At 39.4% G+C, this 25,256-nt stretch overlaps 1 protein-coding gene across 1 annotated transcript in view; it reads right to left on the bottom strand.

Annotated features, from left to right (window-relative positions):
- Positions 1 to 25,256, bottom strand: part of igf1rb (insulin-like growth factor 1b receptor) — an 87,880-nt gene that overhangs the window by 6,833 nt on the left and 55,791 nt on the right. The window contains exons 3-20 of the mRNA XM_007246144.4: positions 23,417 to 23,720; positions 21,328 to 21,464; positions 20,812 to 20,956; positions 19,206 to 19,414; positions 18,044 to 18,170; positions 17,680 to 17,921; positions 17,418 to 17,585; positions 16,586 to 16,793; positions 12,315 to 12,598; positions 11,403 to 11,536; positions 10,684 to 10,849; positions 9,809 to 9,902; positions 8,409 to 8,479; positions 7,924 to 8,153; positions 7,712 to 7,819; positions 6,379 to 6,538; positions 5,895 to 6,024; positions 3,532 to 3,666 (exon numbers count right to left, since the gene is read on the bottom strand). Coding sequence (XP_007246206.3) covers positions 3,532 to 3,666; positions 5,895 to 6,024; positions 6,379 to 6,538; positions 7,712 to 7,819; positions 7,924 to 8,153; positions 8,409 to 8,479; positions 9,809 to 9,902; positions 10,684 to 10,849; positions 11,403 to 11,536; positions 12,315 to 12,598; positions 16,586 to 16,793; positions 17,418 to 17,585; positions 17,680 to 17,921; positions 18,044 to 18,170; positions 19,206 to 19,414; positions 20,812 to 20,956; positions 21,328 to 21,464; positions 23,417 to 23,720 — 3,052 coding nt within the window. The remainder of the gene's footprint in view (positions 1 to 3,531; positions 3,667 to 5,894; positions 6,025 to 6,378; positions 6,539 to 7,711; positions 7,820 to 7,923; positions 8,154 to 8,408; positions 8,480 to 9,808; positions 9,903 to 10,683; positions 10,850 to 11,402; positions 11,537 to 12,314; positions 12,599 to 16,585; positions 16,794 to 17,417; positions 17,586 to 17,679; positions 17,922 to 18,043; positions 18,171 to 19,205; positions 19,415 to 20,811; positions 20,957 to 21,327; positions 21,465 to 23,416; positions 23,721 to 25,256) is intronic.

Genomic DNA, 25,256 nt, shown 5'->3' with positions numbered 1-25,256 from the left:
CTGCACTGTCATACACACTTTAATTCCCCAAGAACTGGGAACTTTAAGAACTTTACCAGCCTTAAGCTAGATACAACATTGCACTACTGTTATACGGGTTCTATTTATATTGTCACTTGATCTTAATCACCATTAATATTGCACTATTATCTTCTGTCTCACAAATGTCTATTGTGTTTTTGTTGTATTGTACATATAGTGTCTCCCACTCATTTAGATTTAGATTATATATTTATCTCTTTTTATTTCTATTTATATATCTATTTCACCCCCACCACTACTGCACCTTGTTCTGTCTCATGTATGTCTGTGTCCCTGCTGCTGTATTGTACACATAGTGTCTCCCCCTTTTTCTTTATTTTTCTTTATTATCCATTATCTGTACTTGCTGTAAAATTGGGAAGGAGAGTAACGTAATTTCAATTCTATGTATGTCCTGTACATATGCAGCATTGACAATAAAAACTACTTGACTTGACTTGACGATTGGAAATCTTTGTTACACTTAAAAACATAACTTGACCAGGGGTGCCAAAACTTTGTCCTGATGTTGGTCAAACCTGTTTTTCCACTGGTTCTATTTTGGTCCTGTAAATGTATAAACAACACACACAAACAGTAACACGCAGATCTGTGGTGCTGCTCTCTACTGGAAGACCCAATTATTACAAACATCAGCTGACACCACAAACACTGGTTTAAACACCCCTGTATACGCACACAAACATCTGAGTTTGGTACAAACACTGGAACATCTCACACACACACATGCGCTCGTACACAAACACACGTACAGACAGACACACACACACACACACACACACACACACACACACACACACACACACACACACACACACACACACACACACACACACACACACACACACACACACACACACACACACACACACACACACACACACACACACACACACACACACACACACACATACACTTCAAACAAACCCCAGTCCACTCTGGCTGGTCCACCGCTGAGAGTGGACCCAGTGCCCTGAGCTTGTTTTTCCTGCATGCCACTTTATGAGGTTTCTACTGAGGGAGAGCAGCTCCAGGCCTCCACAGCTACAGCGGCTGCAGACGCTGCACCCTGCTGTTGCACAATGTAGTGAGAGCTCAGTTATTTTAATAGCTGTACAATACGGCAGATTACTCTTTCAATACGTTATTTCAACAGGACGGCACTACTGCAGGGGTTTACTAGCAAGAGAATCTGGCTTTAAATTTATTTCAAATGATTTGTCACAGCCACAAATTTCTGATGATGTATCTACTAAAGAACAGAATGTTGTGCTGATGTTGATCTGCTGCAGCACTTTACTCATTTAATCGCATTTTTAACACAAAAATACATTTAGTCTTAAAAACGTGCAGAAGGAATCAACCAGGAGTAATCCTGCTAGACTTTCAAAGAGTGACTCAGACTGCAGGAGGGTCATCCTTAGTGACAATTTTTGCTTTGGTCTTGGAAAAGACAACCAACAAACCTCTATGTGGAGGCACTGTGGTCTACGGCACATTCAACAGTGGCATCAGGCTGTCTGACAGCCCAAAGTTACGCTTAAAAAAGACAATAAAATTGATTTTGGAAGAAACTAGAAATGCACAGGAGTCCTAATATGTTTGTTTGTTCATATAGTGTAATTCACAATAGGTGGTTTTCCCAGCTTAATTTTTTTAAACTGTGAGGTTTAGGTACAAAATTTAGGTTTAGGTTTAGATATAAGAAATAAGGCTGCACGATATTGAAAAACTGACATTGCAATAGTATTTTATTCTGCAATATACAGCTCTGGAAAATATTAAGAGACCATTTTAGTTTCTGAATCAGTTTCTCTGATTTTGCTATTTATAGGTATTGAAAAAAATATCCCAAATTCCCAATAAAAATATTGTAATTTAGAGCATTTATTTGCAGAAAATGAGAAATGGCTACAATAACAAAAAAGATGCAGAGCTTTCAGACCTCAAATAATGCAAAGAAAATAAGTTCATATTCATAAAGTTTTAAGAGTTCAGAAATCAATATATGGTGGAATAACCCTGGTTTTTAATCACAGTTGTCATGCATCTTGGCATGTTCTCCTCCACCAGTCCTGGGGCAAAAATTCAAGCAGTTCATCTTGTGACCAGTTCATCTGGTCATCATTCATCTTCCTCTTGATTATATTCCAGAGGTTTACAATTTGTTCAAATCAAAGAAAAGCATCATTTTAAGTGGTTTCTTATTTTTTCCAGAGCTGTATATTGTGATATTCAAAAAATACATGTATTTTGATCTGATTTTCTTTTTACCAAAAATCAGTGTTTTAACATGACATGATGATAAAAATTCTCTCTGTAATTTTTTTTTTTACATAAATTAAATATACTGACCTAACATTACACTGTACGTCCTGCATCGTGAATATTGTGCATGCTGATATTGTGATATCAATGCTAAAATTATATATTGTGCAGCCTTATTAGGTATGACAGAAAAACTGGCTAGACTGGGTAGCTTAAGTAAAATTAACCAACACCCAGATATCGTCACCCTGGCACCCCTTTTGATAGTCTCACTTTACCGAGGAGAGAAAACACGCACTCACACAAACATCTCCCTGACGTCAGCCTCACGTTATTTAAAACAAGTCACTCAGTTCAGCTGGGTAAACCGCAGAGTGTCTTGTGATCTGGTTATGGACAGCTGGTCATAGCTGGCGGCGTTCACTCACAGGCACGGGCTAGTGGGCCTGGAGCCAAGAGCTAGCTGCTTCAGTCGGACGCAAAAGAGGCGGGCAATAACTGGACCTCAGCAGGTGGGAGACTGAACGGGCCGAGCGTCTCAAGTTTAAAAGGTCTGTTGGTTTTGCTTGAGAAGCATGGAAACGACCCAAAGCGAAGCAATGTGGTGGAAACCAGCCTGGGACAATTCATTAAAATAAGGCCACAGGGAGCAGAGCTCTGATGTGCTGCTAACATTTTTCCCATAATTTGGGAATATTTTCCAAACGTTTCTTCTACTTTCCTGACCAAATTCCATAACGAAAAGGAGCAGGAAAGTGCTATATAAATAAAGATAATTATCACTATATGATTACTTTTATTACTATTACAACTGTCCCATTAAATTCCATTAAATTACTTGTTCCAAGCACTCTGCCGTGGAGGTCCTAATCCAGCTGAATGCTGATGCAAGTAACACAGCAGGTGGCACCAAAACTTTCCTGACAAAATTCCATAACTACAAGGAGCTACAAAGTGCTAAACTAATAAAGATCATTATCACTATATGATTACTTTTATTATTATTAAAACGGCTCCATTAAATTCCATTAAATCACTGCTTCCAAACTCTCCTCCGTGGAGGTCCTAATCCAGCTGAATGCTGATGCGAGTAACTCAGCAGGTGGCAGGCTGGGTTCTTGCATTGAGTTACATCAGAACCTCACTCTCGCTCTCGCTCTCAGTCCAGCTCCTGACCTCAGCAGCAGATATAATAACAGAGAGGAGGAAGGTGGAACTCACAGCATATCTGGGCAGTTGTCAGGCTTGTCCAGCAGGCCTCCCTCCATGACGAAGCGCAATACCTGCTCGTTGGACATGCCCTGATAGGGCTGCTCTGCCAAGGTGGCAATCTCCCATAACACCACCCCAAAGGACCTGAGAGAGAGCAAGAGAAAGAGAGAGAAAAGTTAAATCCTGCTAAATGCAAACTTCTATCTGTCCAGTGTTGACAAGAACATGTAAGCTGCAGACTGACAAATTTACAGTACAATACATGAATTCATTAATGTATCTAATCTTATCGTAGTTTATTGAAACAAGCAGAGAGATTATGCTAAAGAATGGTCAATTCTACACAATCTTATATCTTTGTTTATAAGGAGAAAATGTATTACGGACTGATTATAACACAGTTAGATCCGACCCTACAACGTGATTGGCTGAGAGGCGTTCTATGAGTGCCATTATCAGCCAGTAATGCACTGTAATCAAAGATCTCCCTGTATTACTCCGCCACATACAGGTAACCTAGCAAACCAAACCGCACAAACACCGCAGCTACAAACAGAGCAGCAATGGAACTATTTTAACTGGCTGAGTTTTTTTTTTTTTACCAAACCGATCAAACTTTCTCAACCTATTTAACTTAAAATCTTTCCAAAAACAGCAATAATGGAATTGTGGTATAACTGAAATAATACACTCAAGGTTCGTGCTATAACATGTAATATTGGCACTGCTGTGCTGCGGTCGTAGGCAAGACCCACTAATATAGCACTCCCTCTCGTGTATTATTGCTTAAATATGGTAAGGTTTTAAACTTAATAAATACTATTATTTAATTAATTAATTAATTAATTATCATTATTACTTAATTTAGTAAAACATTTTTTTGTGTTGTTTTTCTGTTTCAAAAGCAAAGTTCCGATATTAAGACAGACCTACAGGATGGAATATATGGACTTGAGGTGCAGTAAATGCAGCTGTGTGCAGTTGTCTGGGCTACTCCCAGAGGCCTCCTCTGAAGAGCTCAATGGGAGCAGTGTAGGAGGCCGGTGTTTCTACCTCATGTCCACAGTGATGAGGCTTGCTTGCCAAATCTGCTTGAATCATATAGCGAAAAGTTTCCTTAGCTCCATTTCCTGTAACATATATACTGTAACGGGAAACGTGCTTGTGTGTTTAGGTGTGTATATGTATGTGTGTCTTAAAGGAACCTTTTGCAGCATCGTTTTGTTTATTTTTTAAAAATGAGACGTGAGTAAGTAGAAGCTTTAAACTGCTAAGGAACGTTAATCCTACGTTACATTACAGGCTTTAATTCTGATATTTTTCTGCTCGCAACGGGTTTAGTTATCGTGACTGTTTACATTTACAACAGGTTTAGGTAACCTGTATTTGTGTGGAATGTGAACAAATCTGTTTATTATAGTTTTTTTTACGAATGTCGATTCCATCACAAACTAGTGCGGCTGTAGATAACTGCACTGAGTGCATACAGGCAAAGCAATACATTTTCTATCTTTATTCTCATTCATGATGAATGCCCATAAAATAGACGCATAGTGCTGGGTAACATGGACCCAAATCAATATTAAGAATAACTTAACATTTGACCTATTTTACTATTAATAATATCTAATAACCTATGATTACTGAACTATGTGATTAAATAAAAAATGCTTTTTTCCTTGCTATAAGATTTTTATTTCTCCTCCATGTTGCTTTCATGTTACAGATTAAGAGTAAAGTATTAAGTGCAATTAAAAATAATATTTAAAAAAAAAAAAGAAGAAGATGACTATTTTGTTTATGCAATATTCATTCAATAAAATATCTAATTTTTTTTTAAGGAGTAATTTTTGATAAACTACCAAGCCTTTCAGGTATGTAGCAATCTAGGAGCATATATAAAATAATGTCCACATAGCCATGAAAAAAAAAACATATCTGTGTCAGATTAAGGCAAAAATAAGATAGGAGCCAACTTAGCCTGGTGATGTGCACATAGCCTTACATCAATTCTTAAAAAAAAAAAAATCCAGAACAGTTAATCTATGGTTCTTCAAAATTTAGCAGCTTCATTTTCATGAGTGAACTTCTATAGTAGTGTTTTGATTATAGCAAACACTATACTACACACAGTAGAATGGCCTTCATATGAAAAAAAAAAATAAATCGTTAAAAAAATATATATATCAAACGGCAGAGTCTGTAATATTTACAACAAGACTTAATGAGAGTGCGTAGTTTGTATTGATGTTGGTCAATAAACAAATGATGAAAACAGTAAAGTGTAGTTTTAGACATAAAGTAAAGAGTTTATGCTACACAGACAGAAGCCTATATGCTAGAACTATTAAATACAGGAAACCTGTGCTTACCACACGTCAGACATTGTGGTGAAGACTCCGTCTTTGAGGGATTCAGGAGACATCCAGCGCACAGGCAGCAGGCCCTTCCCACCCTTTCTGTAGTAATCGGTCTCGTAAATGTCCCGCGTCATGCCAAAATCTACAGAGCCAGGACAAATGAGGTGAGAGTTCTATACAGCGAAATCTGTCCAGCAGCCAAACAAAACGCGGAGCTTATACGCTTACGTCTGAAGGAAACCTTCACCCGTTTGTTTCTGATGGATATCAAAGGGAAAAAAAAGGATTCCGACCGAGCGCAGCTCTGCCAGACAGCGATACTCATTTGAAAGGAACTGCGCACACAAAGAATTCTACACATCAAAAACAGATGTTGCAGCTTAGCTACAGGGAATAAATACACAAACGCTAATTTAAGCAAACCTTTCTTTCTGTTTCGTTGGATGTGCGTCAGCGTGGTCCAGACCAAGCCATTTTTAAAAGCTTTATTGCATACCTCCGATTTTAACGGTGAAGTCCTCAGCCACCATGCAGTTCCTGGCTGCCAAGTCTCGGTGGACAAACTTGTTAGCGTTGAGGTATGCCATGCCGTCTGCTATCTCTCCAGCCATCTGAATCATCTTCTTTAGCGGCGGCAAAGGCAGGCTGGATGTACTCTGGGGATAAGTAGAAGAGAAAGATGAAGGAGGAACGATTCTACTACTACTTATTAATCATTAGCAAGCAGCACAAAAAGAGAAAGCGCTATTGGGAGCAATCTGTATAGACAAGCAGGAATTGAGTAGTAGTAATGATAAAGATGATGATAATACAAACCGAAATACCAAAAGTCATGAGACTGAAAATACTATCATGTTCCAGAATGTCCCATAGAAGCTAAAGAACTTTAACAAGAACCGCCGGTCACAATCATTACCACCCACTGCACTGAACACTGAGTGCTAGTGCCTTCTATCATGTATTTCCTAATGTACATGAGACTGTGGATTGGGGAACATTAAATGTCTGTGCAAATTTGGAATCTGAATGTCCCATCCATCGGTCACCAACTGCCAGAGCTTTATGATTGTACAGTACCAATCGAGAGTTTGGACACACCTTTAATTACTGAAATATTCACTGCATTGTAGATTAATTCTAAAGTCATCCAAACTACGAAAAACATCATATGAGGTCGAGTCACTTGGAATGGTTTTCAGTTAACAGCTGTGCTGAACTTAAAGAGTTAATTACCAAATGTTTTTGAGCATAGCTCTATTTGAGTAATGTTCTAATCCATATTATGGCAAGAACTACTCAACTGAGTGAAAAAAAAATGATTTTATAAAAGGAAGGTCAGTCTACCCAAAAAAAGTCAAGAACTTTAAAAGTATCCCTAAGTGCAGTCGCAAAAACAATCAACAACCTTATGATAAAACTGGCTCTCATCAGGACCACCCCAGGAAAGGAAGAGCAAGTTTATCAGTCACCAGCCTCAGAAACTGCAAGTTAACCGAACCCCAGATAAGAGCACCTAAATATTCCACAAAGTATTTTGGTTGGTTTAACACTTTTAAATTACTCCCTGATTCCTTATGTGTTTCTTCATAGTCTGGATGCTCTACAACTCAACCCCCCTTTTTTGTCCAGGTCTGGCCTTTTAGATATGGTGCCCTTCAAAAGTCCCATTTTATTGGCAGCAATTCCCTACAGGGACTACATAAGCTGTGTGCACACACTTGCACATCCGTGTTAAATACGTGTTTTTATGTATGTGTGTTTTTGTGTGTGTGTGTGTGTGTGTGTGTGTGTGTGTGTGTGTGTGTGTGTCTTTGTGTGTCTCTTTTTACCTCTTTGGATCGTAGTGTTCGTAGATAACTCTTTAGATCTCCACGTGTCATAAGCTCCATGATCACAAGAGTGGGCTGTCCCTGCGAAACCACGCCCAGCAGACGCACCTGCACCAATCACCACAGATTAATTTGACAGAAATGTAACATCTAACAAAATAAAGACTTCATTAGTCCGCCATAACCCTGTTAAAAACAAGAGTAATTCTCACCACATGGTGACAGTTAAACTCCTTCATAACGGAAGCTTCATTGAGGAACTCGATGCGCTCGTGCATGCTGGCCGACTCGTTGACCGTTTTGATTGCAACCCTGGTTTCAGGCTCGTCCTTCACAACGCCTTTAGCGATGCCCTCATATACCATACCGAACGAGCCCTGGCCCAGTTCTCTACACATGGTGATTTTCTCTCGGGCCACCTCCCACTCATCAGGTACGTACACTGGGGAAGGAAATCAGGACGCTGGAGTTTATAATGAACAGAAGGGCTGATGGATCTATACATAAAGCTACAGACATTGTAGAAACCCATTTGCTCTAATCAGGAAAGCTCATCTCTGTATCTCTTAAACAGCTAATTTACAGAACAATGTGTTCTGCAATAACTCTTGGATAACGTGCAGTTCTCCCCGTAATAAGGTAACACACTGTTCTGTCCCAGAGCCCCTAAAGCCATTGTCTGCAGGATGATACTCACTTTCAGCCGCACTGAAGTACTCAGGGTTGACTGATGCATACAGAACTCCGTTTCCAAGCCTGTCGTTCTTCCTGCAATTTCAAAAGATCGAATTATCAAACACACATACCACTAAACACGAGGCATGACACAACAACTATTAATAACAATTAAAAAGTGATTCTATTGTCCTTTTAGGATCATTGTATACCAGACACATTGATGATATAATAACCAAAATAACGAGACTGCACCCTAAAAAAAAAAAAAAAGCAACATACTTGTAAATAAAGCAGCACACTGGAAATCTTTTTCTTGTAAATTAGTTGGAGTTGAAGAGGTCAAATAGTCTAATTAATGGTATCAGTATCCTGGCACAAACATACATTAATTCTGATCTAGTAGGTTGTTGTATGTTATTGCTCTCTATAGTTTCACAGTATGTCATGAATACTGAATAAAATGAACAAAATGAACAAAACGAAGCACACAGCCATTTGTTAGGAATAGGTTAGGCTATTCCTAATAATCTATTATAAGTTATGTGCCTTTTGTTAGACCATAGACTTGCACGATACACACTCCAGCCAAACCAGTCTCTCTTTTTTGAGATCCTTAATTGGAGTCTTTAAAGGAATTCTGGGATCATAGGTTTACTTCCATATTGGGTAAGAACACCACAGCTATTTAGACGAGGAACCCTAGCTAACCAACCTTCAGCTCCTCTAGACTGCCTGTTGTGTGAAGGGGTTAGCTATTGGTGTGTAGCAAATTGTAAAAAAATATTTACATATACATAGTTTAGTAGTTTAGTAGTTTAGTAGATATGCGTTTATGGCAATTCATACTGCCTGACAAAGCACTGACAGGATAACTTTAAAGGCCGTTCATATGAACAGTTTGAGAGACTAAAATGATGCTAATACACAAGTAAACACAGTGAGTTATGTCAAGGTCTGCAAAAATTATTGACATCATGCTCATATATTGCACTATAAGTTAAACAGTGTATGATAAATGTCTTAAGTAGGCCTGTCATAAATAATTATATTAACACTGAAGATCAAAGTTTTGAACAGTTATTCCTGCTCTTGTTCCTGTCCTAACTCCAACTTGCTGGCCTTAGAAAACCTCACCTTAGTCTATTCACCAAAAAAAAAAAAAAAAAAAAGAAAGAAGAAAAAGAAAAAAGCAAGCAGCAGTGCTTCAGACAATCCCCTGAAGCTCACACTAAAAGTGTGAAAAAAGCCCTTCATTAGTGTTGCGCTATTAAACATATTGAGTGGAAAGAAAAGTACAGCCTGGCTTCTTCATGCTCAGGCTAAAAATAGGGTGTTATTTTTTTTCTTTTCTTTTTTTTGGTTTGCTGCTGATGCTAATTACAAGACTGTGGGGGTGAGAATGAGCTAGAAAATGTGTACCTTTTCTTATTGACCATAACCAACGCCAATCCAACGATGATCAGGATCATTGCGGCGATAGGGATGATTATTAGGTACAGGAAGTTCTCGTATCCTGTGATTGCAGACAGAGAGGGGAAACAACATAATTAAGCTTACCTAACGTAGCACTTAGGTACTGATACAGACCAGGGCTAACAAAGGGTGCCATAATCAATGTTACAATCATGTATTAGAAGCAGTAAGTCAGTCATCTGAAACAAAATAATTCTAATAATGCTATTATTATATTCAGACATTATACTAAATAACAGCAGCAGTACGTAGCTCTCTTATATCCAGTTTAGGAGGTGCTGAATACGACGGAATACAAAATAAACTTCGATTTCTATTTAACTTGCATGAAATATACTGACAAGGGACAGCAGTGTGTAGATTAAGAATTTAAGAAATTAAGAAGTGTGAACTTGGCTAGGGAACACCCACACCTGTATAGGTTGTTAAGTCATATCTTGTGAGTAAGGTTAAACATTGGCCAATGTGCTCATGGCAAGGTAACGTGGAGTTCAAATGAGGCCAAATGAATGATGCGACTTTCCATTTCCAAAGTTGTGTGGGCATTTAACATTCCTCAATCCATAGAGTCAAATGTGTGTCAGGAACACATCAAAGAAAGCATTATCATCTGGCTAGAACTGCCTGAAATCCTTTTCACAAAATACTAGTTTATTTCCCATGATGTGTGACATGACAGTGTAACCTATAATGCTCTAAAATTATTCAGAATATTTTTTTAAATACCTGATTACAACTAACAACTAATTATGTGTAATAACGCTGCAAAACACCACAACTTACCAAATGTTTATTAACCATCTATAGCAACAGTAACTTACGGTCAAGCTGTGGCACGTAGAATGCAATGGGTTCCGTCCATGATCCATTACCAGCCAGTGACGTGGCCCGCACACGAGCAGAGTAGTTCCCTGGCCCAAGGTTAGTGAGCCGCACACCTCTGTGTTCCTTATAGTGCTGACGGGACACACACTCATGCTTCTCCATCTGAAACAGCAAAAACAGCACATCATATTAATCCACTACTATTTCAAAGCTGCTTTATAAAATTGCTAAAAAGGTTTAGAACATAAACGTGAAGTTCTTTAAAGCAGCATTATGAGAAAATTGTCTTTTTTTAACTCATTAGCTCCCCTAGAATTGGGCAGTGTAATTTATTTTACACTACTGTCATAAATACAAATCTTGGGAGTTGGGGAAGTTGGGCCCCCTCTCATGGACAGCTGTATACTCGCATTTGTTGACAAGCTAAAACGAGATACTGAACCAGCATCTGAAGTAAATGAAGCATGTGGATTGAAGAAATAGAATAAATTTTCAGGATTTTACACTAAAATTACAGATTATAAAGCTGCTATATTAAGGAAAAATACATGCATAATGTTTTAAGACATTGATAACACGTATACGAAAACATCTGATCTTGAACACTTTAATTTCCCTACTTCTCCAGTCAGTAGTTTCCACGGAGCAAATGCTCTTGCAAATCTGGCTGCAGGTGTATGAGGTGGAACAATAAGAGAACATCATAAATGATCACCTCAGGGCCCAGACGAAACTGGATCTCGTAGAGCAGGATGAGGCCGTTAGGTCTGACTGGCTCTGGCCATTTTAGAATCACAGAGTCCTCCAAACCTTCCCAGGTCACAGGGCCAGGGATATCATCTGCTTTTTCTGGAAGACAGAATGCAAACAGAACTGTGCTCAGCACCATTTCTCTGAACAAGTTTGGCTACAACCATATGGTACATATTTTTCTTAAACTGACATCCTCCCACCCTACGATTTTGAAAATATTTATGACCACGCTTGCTTGATCAAGAGATCAAGCACTGTTTTGGACAATAGTATCTCAAAAAGAGATTTAATCCCAAATGACACTTTTCCCTACAAATACAAGACCAGAAATTACAGATTTTAAATGTTACACATTTGTAATAATATTTATATTTATTCATATCTGGAAATCTGAAATCTAGCTGTGTAAATGATGTGGTTTTCTGACTTGTGTAGCTCACTGTATAGGGAGTAAAGTGGTATTTGACATTTACGCAAGAAACAAAAATGCTTTGGGACTCATTGTTCTTAAAAATTCTCCCTCTTGGAGAAGTTTGTCGAAAGATCGGTTTTCTAAGAACAAAAACAGAGTTCTTGTGTAGGTGGGTGGCTAAAACGCAAAAACGCCCTCAGTTTTTAAAATTACCCAAATACTTGTGGATGGGGCCTTAGACACACTGCAATCAAATTGCTCATATGATGTCCCATACATTCTCAAAACTGGACAACAAAAAAAATATCATATCATATTTGATCAACTCAAAATAAGCTGGAAAATCTATTCAAATCAATACATTTATAAGGAGGAGATATTTTAATCAAATGGTCAAAAATTAAAACTAATTCTAACTAATTACTCCGTAAATAAGTGCATATGGATTGCTTTTCTTCTCACCAGCCGGTTTGGTCCTGGAGAAGACGAATGCGGCTGGGCTGCATTGCTGGACCTCCTCGTTGCAGGAGTGCAGGTCAATGCGGTACACAGTGAAGGGCCGCAGGTTATGGATATCAGCACTCCTCTCCTTCACCTGTCTCTCTAGGAAGGGGTACTCCCGTCTAGGATGCTCCGAGTGGGAGAAATTACCCTCCGCTAAACTTCCATTCATCCCAAGAAGGGCGTGGATGAACGTGCTGTTGGCTACTCCGAACAGGTCTCTCCTCCGACGTTCGTTAGATGGCCTGCAAGCGAGAGGAAAAACAGAGTTCATATGAGAGTGTTTGTGGTGAGGAGCTGCAAGAACAAAGAAAGCCAGAGGAGCTGGGAGTTCTGGGACTGGGAATTCGCCAGTTTGAATAACAAAACCAGTTACAAAATGTTCCTCTCCAAGATTTGTAAATTTAGCATATTCAAAGCAGCTTCATGAAATGCATTGTAATAATTAGGAGTGGGGTTTACAGAAGCAAGGGAGGAATGTGTGTGAGAGCGAGTGGGTAAGTGTACAGGGTCTGGGGGCAAGAACGAAAGCTGCCTGCACGTTCTAATCCCCCCCATGGGAGCAAGTCACACAATTGGTTGCCAAAGCAAGCATGGACTGTCCTCAGATGATCCCCCCCACCACAACCATTCCTTCCACACACACATACACACACACACACACACACACACACACACAGCTGGTCCTCATTCTTCCAGACTCTATCACACTGGAGCGTTTCTGTAAAAACTCGCTATAAGAAGATTTAGGAAGAACGTCTGCTACAGATTAATGCCGTTTCACATGTGAACTCCAGCAAATGTCCAGAGGATCTGGTCCGGACATTATCCAGAGCTGTTCTTTCACACATGCAGCATACAGCCGGAGATATTTTGTGTCACATTCTCACTACAGGAAATGTTCCACGTGATTTAGGAGAGGGGTGGCGTCTGTGTAGCACGTGCAGGACACACGGCATGACACACTGAGTTCTTTGGAAAATTACTGGTTCTATGCACACAAGGGCTCCCACAGACATATCTTGGTCTCTGTACAGGTCAGAGTACTTTTCTGATAGACATTTGTGATCTAACACAACAGAAACTGAAGCACATTCTTTTATTTGCTTCTATTTCCAACTGAGTCATTTTTTTTAAATTTTTTTTTATTCCATGCATTCAGTAAAAGAGAACTGACACCAGAGCTTTGGGACTCAATTTTACAAAGATGTTCGATAGAGATGGACCGATAGGATGATGTCTGGTACCAACTAGGAGCAGGGCTAGATGCCTCATTAAAGCATTACCAGGTTTGCATGGGATATTGTATTTGTAATGTTTTGTGTATTATCTCTTAAAATGAAAAGTCCATTACTGGCTTTTAATGAGTATCTACAGCTGTGTGTCAGCTTTATAATTCCATCTAGAAATTGAAGAAGGAATTGCAGCTCCATTCTCTAATTGGGTAGTGGAACCTGTTATACCAATAAAAAGCATCTGGGGAAGACTTCTAACTCTACATTCTACTACCTGTGTAACATCATTCAAATGTAAGTTTGTTTAATGGTCACCAGCCCAACTCATTCTAAAAGTTCTGGATAGTGCACAATCATTCCAGAACGCATGTTTAATTCAAAAGTGGTGTGTGTCTGTGTGCATTCACACATCTGTGTCAGCAGGGTCAGATTCTTTCCATCAATGTCTCTCACGCTTGTCTTCTACTCAAGCTGTCCTTCATTCTCTCTTCTCGTGATCAATCTCCATCTCCCCTCCTCATTCCTCCAATTTCCTCAACTCAGCCTCCCTCCATCTCCCTCCATCTTTTGCTTTCTTCTCCAACCCTCCCTCTCTCAAACTCTCTTTAGCTCCAGTTCCCCAGCTGGCCCCCTGCCTGCGGAGCGGCAGTCGTTGATCCGGCCCGCTCTCCGGCTGGAGGGGATATTCCCTTTATTTCATCGGTATTCCAGATGGCATTACTGCGCATTTCCTGGCAGCCGGTCCAGCCTGTGCTGTTTAGTGGGGGAAACTGCAACTGAATGAATATGATTTCCTCGGCTTTCTCTGTCTCTCGCCGTCCCAGAGAGAGAGATCTGGAACTTCGAGGAAACTCTGTGCACTTTTCTCTGTATTCCAGCTTCAAAATAAAACCCCCGAACAACAATATTGAGCTAGCTGCTAGCACTGCCGCTGACATATTTCTCTCGCTCGTCATGTGTCTGGCACCAGCGCCTCCTCTGACAGCCAGACAATGACAAACATGCAGAGAAAAGGCGAAAAAGGCGAGACAAGGCACTAGACGATCCTCTGCAGAACAATGAAGGGTGGAGATAGGGTGCCATTTCTGTGTCCTGAAGTCATTCTGTTCCTGTGCTGCTTTAAAACTAGGCCAGAGAGGCAGACGGATCGCTCTCAGACAAGTTCATTTTAATAAGAACTGGCTGAAGGAACAATAGGTGGTGGCGGGGAAGAGCTGCAGTATGAAAGAAGACAGACATATACAGACATATGCATAACTCCAAAATGGCAGCTTTACAGAAGAATGAAAAAAAAAAAAAACTTTTTAACTTTTTATGGACGACTATGTGAAAAAGCTTTTCTTCTAAATCATTTGGGAGCATTTCTACTGAGTGAATTCAACAAGATATTTTGACATGTACAGAAACACTGCCAGATTTTTAATGAGTAAAAAAATAAAATAAAATAAACAGTTTAGGCATGGCATGAAAAAAACCTGTACCTGCCTTTTTGTCTGTTTTTAATTATATAAATATAGAATTTGTCGATAAGACAAACTGATATGCTACAAAATTACTAAATATCTTTTTACATGTGATTAAAAGTCAATGGGGTTTTCTGTTATGCTCTAAAGCTGACATTTCAGAGATGTGACTTCCTTTATGAGCAAAACATTAAATGCTAATAAACATTCTTCCAATGTGCTGTTTTTAGTACAAGAAAACAAAAGAACACAGGGTCGGTTTAATGGCTTCTCTGTGCACTTCAGACACAGTATATACCAATATCCCGAAAGTCACGGGACAGAAACTAGTATCATGTCCCATTTTGTTTATCACGTCCCATTAAATGCTGCATCCACCTGCAGGATATGCGTATGTGGAATCCTGCACAGAGTATGGATCATTTCTGTATGACTCACTTTTTTTTGCGATTGCCACCAGTCCCAATCATTATAATCATTATACCCACTGAGCTATTTACTGTGATTTGTGATGTATTCCCAGTATAACACAACACTGTGGATTAAGGAATGTTAAATATCTGCACAAGTTTGGAAATGGAATGTTCCATTCATCTAGCAACCCACTATCAGGCCTAGTTCTAAACTCGCTCACAAAATAACAACTCACAACTTATACAGGTGTGGGCGTCCCACAGCTGCCTTCTGAGGTAATAATTCCTGATTAATTAACAAACCACAATTCTATGATATTTGACAATAGACAATTTATTTATTTTTAATTTTGGTATATTACTGTTTGTTGCTTTTATGTCTATTTCAGATAAATGTAATTGCTTCAATGTATATTTTCATGATTAACAATTAATTAGAAATTGTTCTAATGCTTTTAAGCATTTTAAGATTGTAAAATTGTGTTCTTTATAGAATAGTCAAATAGGGAGCATCTGTGTGTGTGTGTGTGTGTGTGTGTAGCATCCACCAGCATTAACAAAGGTGGCAGGTAATGTGACACAGATGTGCCTCCTCACTGCAGTGGAGATGACTGAACGTGTTACACCTCTGAGATCAGACGGAACACTCAAGGCTCTGAATCCTCCATTCATTTAACACGCCTTCCTGCTCTACTTTACCCCCGAGAGACCACAGGTCAGACTTAAGGATCGAAGGAGGCAATTACTGAATGAGCTTAGGGAGGAAAAACGTTCCCAAACGTGCTCACACACACAGGAAGCGAATAGCCATTAAAAAAAAAAGCCTGAGATAAAGCAAAGATAGTGCAGACTGTCTTCACACTGCAGCACCAACTACATTTAGTCTACAGCAAGCCTCTCCACATCACTTCAATGCCAAGGAAAATCAGCCAAGTGACGCATCTAAGCATGGCATCCCAAGGTTGTGTTGTGTGGGTGGGAACAAAGGGGGAAGGCAGTCGTGATTGAGTTAGCTTCACTGGCCTTGTGTCTGAGGCCAAATCCAAGGCAATTAAAGGCCTGACGTTAAGCAGAACTGATTTTTAAAAATCCCTAGTGTTGTTTCCCTGTCACACCCTTACCTAGGTTTGAAGATAGAGTTGTGCAGGAAGTTCTCGAATGCTTTGCGGTAGTAGGTGTCATCCTCAATCCGTTTCAGCTCCTTGTCAGATTTTGGACACGGACAGCAAGGGGTTATATCCCGTCCCCCTGACTCTGGATTGGTGGGATCGGTGTCTTCGGAGATGTCCGTCACACCTGTGGCCGACATCCTGATGGGAAGTTTGAGTTCTGAGAAAATAGTGAAAAAAGAAGTCATGAGTTTGTGTGGAAACAGATTGAGATTGAGACTGATATCAATAATACAGCAATACCAGAAATCTAGGGACTATATTAAGCAATTTGCAGTAAAGATCACAGAAAATCGCTGATTCAGAGTTTGGTTTTAGAATGAAATGCTTCAACTGTGAAGAACAGCAAACTTGCTACACTAAGTGGTGGTACGCTGCCTTTACATGTTAAATAGAAAGTAAGAGAAAGTCTAGCTGTTTACTCTCAACAGCACAAACCAAGAGGAACAATGTTAAAGTGAAACCTAACTGTTGGAATAAGATACTGGAGACAAAAAGACAATTGAAAATGTACAGTTTTGTTACTGAGATATATGGAGATATAATCCTGCAGACCTACACATCATACTGCAACCAGCCAGCAGAGGTGAAAGACCCATTGTAGGAGTACACATATAAAGGAAGCTGCACAGATCATGTTTTTCTAAACTCATTAATTAATATTAACATGATTAAAATACTTTATCTGGTCTCACCACATGACTACAAACTACATATAACATTTTTAGTAAGTCAACAGGCTACACTTATATTTAGTGATCCCTATTTGAGATTTAGAACAGACCTTTGGAGCAGTAGTTGTGCTGGTAGAGTTCCCGGTCCTCCCCCTGCTGCTGCCACCGCAGGAGATAGTAGGTGTGATTCCCGTTCGGGGACACAGGAGGAGACCATCGGACCACTAGGCTCGTGGACCAGTTGGAGTAGACGCGGACTTCAACAGGCATTGTGGGTGCTAATGGGAAGAGGGAAAAAAAGGGGTTTTAAACATTTTAACATTTTGAGAAACAATTATTTATTTCGTCTGGAGCTGGAGCTTCCCTATTTACCTGAAGGCTTCGTTCGAATGTACACCAGCTCACTCTTGGCCCCAAGAATGTGTCTGTCTTTATCCTCCACCACCAATGTGACAGCCTTCACAAAGACGGCGTACTGGGTCCAGGGCTTGAGGCCAGACAGGTAGACTCCAGGGTTTTTGTTTTTCTCCGGGGGCAAGTCCACATCCACAGTCATCCAGCTGTTGGACCCACAGCCATCTTGTCCATCAAACTCTGTGATGTTCTGAAAAGGCCTGTCAAACAATGTAATGGAGAGTATTTTAGGTAGATGTTCACAGGTATCTAATTCAGCACTCTTTAAAGTGAATAATGAAGGTATTCCTACAATTCCTAGGAATAGAGTCAGATGACTTACGCTTCTTTGTAGTAAACTACAAAACTGACGAGGTCTCTGTAGTCTGGCGGTCGATATCGCTCCCATGTCAATGTTATTATGTTGCTCCCAGTGCTGTTATTGATGAACTTCAGGATTTTACTTTCACCTAGGACGAAAAAAAATAAAGATTTCCTAATGAGTGTAACCATTTAACAACAGAGCAACACAAAACAATAGTTGTGATTGTTTTAATTTAGCATTTTAGCTTAGTCTGTATGAAGGCAAATAAATAAGTTGACAAGCAAATTAGGTAGTGAGCAAACACCAAAAACTACATATTGCTTGTTGTGAATATTTTGATCTATAACACAGAGTTGCATAAAGAACAAAAGGTACGAATTTCCAGAATCCTCAAGCTGCAAGACAGAGCTCTTCAAATCACCCTGAATCTTCCAGTTTCCATTCCTGAACTTTGCTATCCTTAATAAGTGTGAGAATCCGAGGTTAATCAAATTCATACGTCTCTTCTTTAGCTAGAATAAAAAATCTGGATCTTGAAACTGTATTCCAGGTCCAGATTTGAAGGCCAGAGCTGTAAACCATCTCCAAGTTTGAAACATGCCATTCTAAGCTTAGCTCGAGCTGATTGGTTGATTGAGCTATGGCAAGTTCAATAACACTGGAGATGAAAGACCTGATGGGCTCCTTTAAATACAGCTATGTAAAAAAAAAGTGTGTTTCCTAGAAAACGGACGATTTTGCAAGCTGTGGATTTGGACAGAGATAGGGTGTTAGTGTTTTGTTGTAAAGGGTGTATGTGTGTGTGCTCAAATATGTCTGACAAATATGTTAACTTTTACACAACTAAAGCAGTATGTTGTAGCTGTTCGCACTGTATGTGACAGATGACTATGTGACAGTCTGAATGGGGGGAAAAAAACATTACATCTGGCATTTCTGGTTTAGGCCACTTTCTTTTGTACAAAATCTAAAAATATGATACAAATCTATCCAGCAATGAGATTCAGTTTGATCAAACCGATTAGTAAAAATCAGATTTGTGTCAGATGTGTGTCCAAATTGGTGTGTGAATTGAACCATGACTTCTTTGTACCCCTAATAAACAAATGTGACCTCCCTCTCATTTAATGAGATTAAGACAGAAAGTAAAAAGTTATCCTGCAATCAAATAAATACTCACAGCTTGCACGGTCTCCATTGTTGCGGAAATCCTCCTCCACAAACTTCTCCTTGATGCCCGTTTTCATCCACATCTTGCGAATCTCAGACATGCACAGTTTGTGGTTGAATCGGAAGAAGAGCTTGCCTATGCCGATGGTCAGATTGTGCTGGGACCAGTCCCACAGAAACTGGAGGTGCTGGTTGTCCACCGCAGAGAAGGCATACATGCTGCAGGAGAGTAAAGAAGAGAGATGATCTTCACGTGACAGCGCTTTAACATTTACTGCTGGATGGAATGTCACACTGCCAAGTGGCCAGCGCAGGATTACATACTGCAGAATTAAGAGACGCACCACAGTGACGCAGAATCGCAGTAATAACAAACACTTTCAGCAAATAGCTATGTTTGGAATGTGAGCGCTTAACCTGCACAAGCGGCGTGCTTTAGGAGGGGCAGGGACAGAAAGGCTTTTGCTGACCGCAACTAACGCTGAAAACTTTCCACTGTTTAGAAGATCGTGTCACCCTGTGAATTTGATTTGTACAGTAAAATTCAATTTGATATCTCCTTTCCAAGATATACAAATATTATATAGCTGGCACTGTAAGACCAGACTGGGCTTATAAAGCGTTAAGGTTTAGTTACACTGAAAAGGCTCAGACTAGGAAGCTGCTACTGAGGAATATTTGCCCAGGTTGAAAAGTTGAAAGCAGACCGGCCTTTATGCTGGCTTGGTGCATTAGTGTGTGTTGCAGCTAATGTGAACCAATTTTATTAAATATTTTTTTATTTTTTTATTAAATTTTATTTTTTAATTTCTTTCCCATTTTCTCCCCAACTTACACGACCAATTACCCAACCCACTCATTAGAACTCCCCATATCACTAGTGATGCCCCAACACACCAGGAGGGTGAAGACTAGCACATGCCTCCTCCGATACATGTGAAGACATGCCAATAGAATCACAGAGCGCTCGGAGGAAAGCGCAGCGACTCTGTTCTGATACATCAGCTCACAGATGCTTTGTGCTGATTGACATCACTCTTCTGGAGTAATGTGGGGAAAGAGCGCCATCTACCCACCCAGAGAAAACAAGGCCAATTGTGCTCTCTCAGGGCTCCGGTAGCTGATGGCAAGCTACATAAACAGGATTTGAACCAGTGATCTCCTGATCATAGTGGCAGCGTTTAGCCCGCTACACCACTCGGAGCCAAGTGAACCAAATTTAACAGTATATTACAAGCATGACAAAAGTATTTGGACACCTGCTTATTTATTGATTTTCATCCAAAGCCCAGTTATCTTGTTCTTGTGGGAGAAACTGTCTCTACTATCCAGGGAAAGCTTTGTACTAGATTTGGGGGTGGCTTTACACCCCTGAAGCCCACACCTGGTATTAGGGCATGGTGCCAATAGGTTTGCGTTTATCATTTATCTGCTCCAGTAAGTCCTATTTTATTAGAAATACTACTCTAAACAGAAGCTTTGTTTGCATGCATTTTCACATGAGTGTCAGCAATGGATACAACTTAATGTAGCTGATTACATTCATTACAAGGAGTGTCCCCAACTTAGGGCACATAGTGAACCAATAATTAATTATGCTAAAATCTTCTACTTACTCGTCATATAGATCTTCTCCATAGATGAAGCGAAGGCTCTTGAGGAAGGACAGCGAGCCAAGTGTGTGAGAATGACGAATCCTCACATATCCGGACACTGTCTTGATGAGGCCTAGGAAGTTCTCCAACTCGGATGCTATGTTATCTAAATGTGCAAGTGAGAAATGGAAAAAGAAACAATGACAAAATGAGCATTATAATTTACATTTTTAAGACCTTTATAAACAGGTGGCATAGTTATGGAGATAAAAAATGTTGGTAATATTCAATAAATGTTGAGAAAACTTTTTTATCTTCAGCTGATAAACGTATATACTAGAAACATGTGGGGGAAGAGAGGCCAAATATATATATATATATATATATATATATATATATATATATATATATATATATATATATATATATATATATATATATATAAAAACATGCACAGTTTGTGGACATGGACAGTAAAACAGTCCAATCAAGTTACAACTGATGGAAGTGTAGAAATGTTTAGATCCCGTTACTTACTGCCACGGCGGATGTTGATGTGAAGATTGCCTTTGATAACAGTGCAGCCCTTCAAGGACTGTGCAGAATCCACAGAGTCGATTACTTTTCCATCACAGATTTTGTCACACAAGCCATCACAGGCACTGCAGAACATGCTGAAACACACACACACAAAAATACGTCATTAGGTTAGAGCTTCACTTCTGAAACTGAAATCAATCATTTAAAACACAGGTTATACGGTCTCTTGGTTAAGTAATTACAGATCCCAGAACAGTCAGAAATCAGTAAAAATCCAATGAATGAATTTCACAGCAAACTTTTCTCAACTTTCCCACTAAGTGAAAAGTCAGAGATTTACTTATAATACATACGAGTAACCTGAGTTTTAAACCTCACCTCAGATTAAAATGCTGTTAATCGACATAAAGGTCACAACCTGCCACAGGAGCGGCGACGCTATAGCGAGTGGTCTACAAAATGCCTCTTAACAGGCTTATTGAATTGCAAATAGCTATTCCTGGCGTAGCACACGACCTGTATACTGCAAGCTTGCTGCATTCCCAGGCCACTAGCACTTTATTGGACTAACCTACTTCAGGTTCACAGTGCTAGAGCATACAACCACAGCAGAACGTCAGCAAGTTGGAAGTAGGCAACATACATTCTTTGAGCTGGTCTGCTCTTTAACAAACCAGCGGGGCCTGAGCCGAGCCCAGTGATCTACCAATCACGTGGCAGACGAAGTAGGGACTTAAATAACTAGAGACAGCTATGGATTAGCCGACCAATTCATTTCAAAAGGCCACAGGCTCAAAGACCAAAGGCTAGCATCTTGGCACCAGGCCTTGCTGTCGGTGTTAATTTGAGGAAAGCGGCAGTATCTCCCTGAGGGTTGGTGTAATGGCAAAAGCGTGACACTGCAACACTTGGAGAGATCTTCATGAAATGCATCACAACAGCTGAAGTGCCAAATTACACAAAAACACAGCAAAATTATGATTAAACAACTTTTATTATTTGAGTTTTTAATTTGGTTTAGTAAAGAAATGTCTCATTTATTTTTAAAGCATTGACATCCCCATTCTAAATACATATAACCCATCTTTATTTCTTTCTTAATATATATTTGTTTTTATTTATATGATTTTCCCCAATTTTACTCGTGCTTGAATTAAGCGGTGTATTGGTGTTATTCTTATGCTTATTCATTTTAAATATTATTAATATAGCTAGGTTAAAATAATGATTTATTTTGTATATTGAACTGTAAAACACTTTGAGCTTTATTGATGTATGAAAAGTGCTATAAAAATTTAATTAGTAAAAAAAATACATTAAACACTGCAACAGTCAAATATTCAGTTGATTTCTGTGTAAGGTGCAAGAAAGCACATACCATAGTGTTTATATTGCTGCTGTAAATTATCCTGCTCTGTAATGAACAGCAGTATACGATGAACCTTTATCATTTTTGTTTTATTAATAAAATGCAGCCCACTGTATCAAGAAGTTATATATAAAAAAAAATGCTTCTACACATGAAAAGCTCAAATATGGCATTTTTTTCACAAATGTTACTGTTCTTGATCATCTAGATACACTATGGGTTGGTTTCTCATACAAAGATTAAAACTAAATTTGTATGATCAGATTTGTTTGTGTTTATTGCTTAATCAATTAAACCCTGTATGTAAAAAGCCACCATTCAATTCTTCACTATCATTACTAGAGAGCTATTATTAATTATTAATATTAGTTTCATAGGTCCTACAACAGGACTCTCGTAGTTTGAACACTCCTGCTATTTCTCTCAGTCACAGGCTTTCACAGATGTCTCAGCAGGCATACTGCATTGACCAATAGCAATAATCTATATTTTGCAGTTTGAAATTGAGAAAGATGAACACAGCAGCCCCAGTGGTGGTATTTTAAAGTTTTTTTTGTGTGACCGTGGGTGATACAGTATATGGTGCAAAAAGTTTTAGAACCTTTTAACTGAACTAAAGCAACAAAAATTTGGGTGCCAGAACTTTTACTTCTATTGTAATGATCTGGTAGATTCTCTATAACTGTGTTTTTCCCCTCATGTGACTGGCCACAGTACCTCTGGCTCTCATTGCGGGTGAATCCCGGCGGGCAGTCTGCCATGCACTCTCCACCGTGGATGACGAAGCGGTCGTAGTCAGGCAGGTGCACCCTGGAGCAGAGGTCCATGGTGATGCAGCGCCAGCCCTCGAACTTGTAGGTGCCAGGGGGGCAGTCCGGCACGCAGCGGCCCTCGTGGTAGTAATGCTGGCAGGCGGCGCAGGCCCTGTCGCTGTCCGGCACTGTGCAGCTGCCCAGGCACTGAGGGTGGCAGCACTCGTTACTGGCAGTGCACGCCCGCTGGCCGCACTCCTTCGGACACACTGGAGAGGAAAAGCAGAGCGGAGCACGTTAGAGTTCCAGACAAATTATAGACAAATCAGACGTTTCTTCTTTCAAACTGTCTGCAAGCGATCTACATACATCTGTCATTAGTGTCAACACATCTGCACAGCCTTGCATTCATCACTGAGATGGATCTGGCACAGACACTGCTGACAGACACTGGATGATGACTATGGTTGAACAGAGATAAATATAGCTATGCTCATCAGATTTAGCATTAGTTTATACTGAAATGCATGTTAAGCTCCACATCTGATGTATAAAATGTCCATTAGTATGTATACTGTATTAATGTGTAATAATGTTGTACTGTAATAAACAGTAGCATATGAGAAATCTTTATCATTATTTTTGTTTCATTCAGATGCCCACAAAGCTGTATGCAGTAAGTAAAGTAAAGTAAGTAAGTAAAAACAAGTTTCTCTTAGCTTGGTGACAGAAATAATTGCACCAAACAATACTATTGTTATTTTAACACAGATTTAAGACAAAAATATAATAAACAATTAATCTATAATTATTAAAACTATTTTATACACTGAATAAATTGAATAAATTAAATCAACCTATCTGCTCATTTAGATTAATGGGCTTTTCTCTTTAAACAAGCACTATGGGCAATTTTAAGCTAAACTAAAACTGAGCTAATGTCTAAATATTAGGATAAATCGATAATGTAATTCTTGTGATAGTCCTAACTGATCTAGATGGAAAACATTAAAAGGCACTTTTTTTGTAAATTTCACAGTACAGTTTCTACTGATCTAAAAGTACAAAGTGGTTATCACAACAAAAACATCAATATTCGGGCTACAGCTTAATTCGTTCATGTTCAACAATCATCAAAACTGGATCTCACTCTGCATTCTGGGTTTTGTGTTCTTTGGGTGTTACGAGGCCAATGAAGAAAATAGACAAGAAAATTTAAATAGACTTAAAGATTTAGCCATCAAAGTGCAGCCGAAGCCACAACAAATCCACCACAGTCATCTGAGAGGACTGTTTTGGTTTTGCCAGAGGCGCCAGTGGCACTGAGTGAAGGAGAAAGCCAGCTGTTTCTCTGAGATTTGGAGTAAAGGTGGCGCCTGCTTTGTAAAGGTTTGATGGGTCCTGAAAAGCCTTCGCTTCAGGCCTCAAACAACAACAACAAAAAGAGCAAAAAGCTGAAAAACCAGCAGCAACAAGTTTCTGAACATTTTAAACTTCACAGAGGGAAATCAGCCACTGGCAAAGTGTTCTGAAAGATTCGGCCTCAGGTTTGGCTCCAACAAAAACGAAACTCACACAATGTAGCTACAATTCTGCACAGTCGCAACTGCTGCAAATCACTAGAAAGACTTCTCCAAATAAATACAACTGAAGTAAGTGGAGACCCAAAAGAGCTATTTGATTAATTACAGTGGAATAAAGATTAATAGATTAATCAAAATGTACTTTTTTTTACAAATCTCATTTGAGATTGGGATATGCCATTATTATCAGGACAAAATCCCCTCTCATTTACTCAGAAAAGC

This window comes from Astyanax mexicanus, chromosome 16, assembly GCF_023375975.1.
Source record: "Astyanax mexicanus isolate ESR-SI-001 chromosome 16, AstMex3_surface, whole genome shotgun sequence".
NCBI classification, from domain to species: domain Eukaryota; kingdom Metazoa; phylum Chordata; class Actinopteri; order Characiformes; family Acestrorhamphidae; genus Astyanax; species Astyanax mexicanus.
This window is presented reverse-complemented; position numbering and strand designations above follow the sequence as displayed.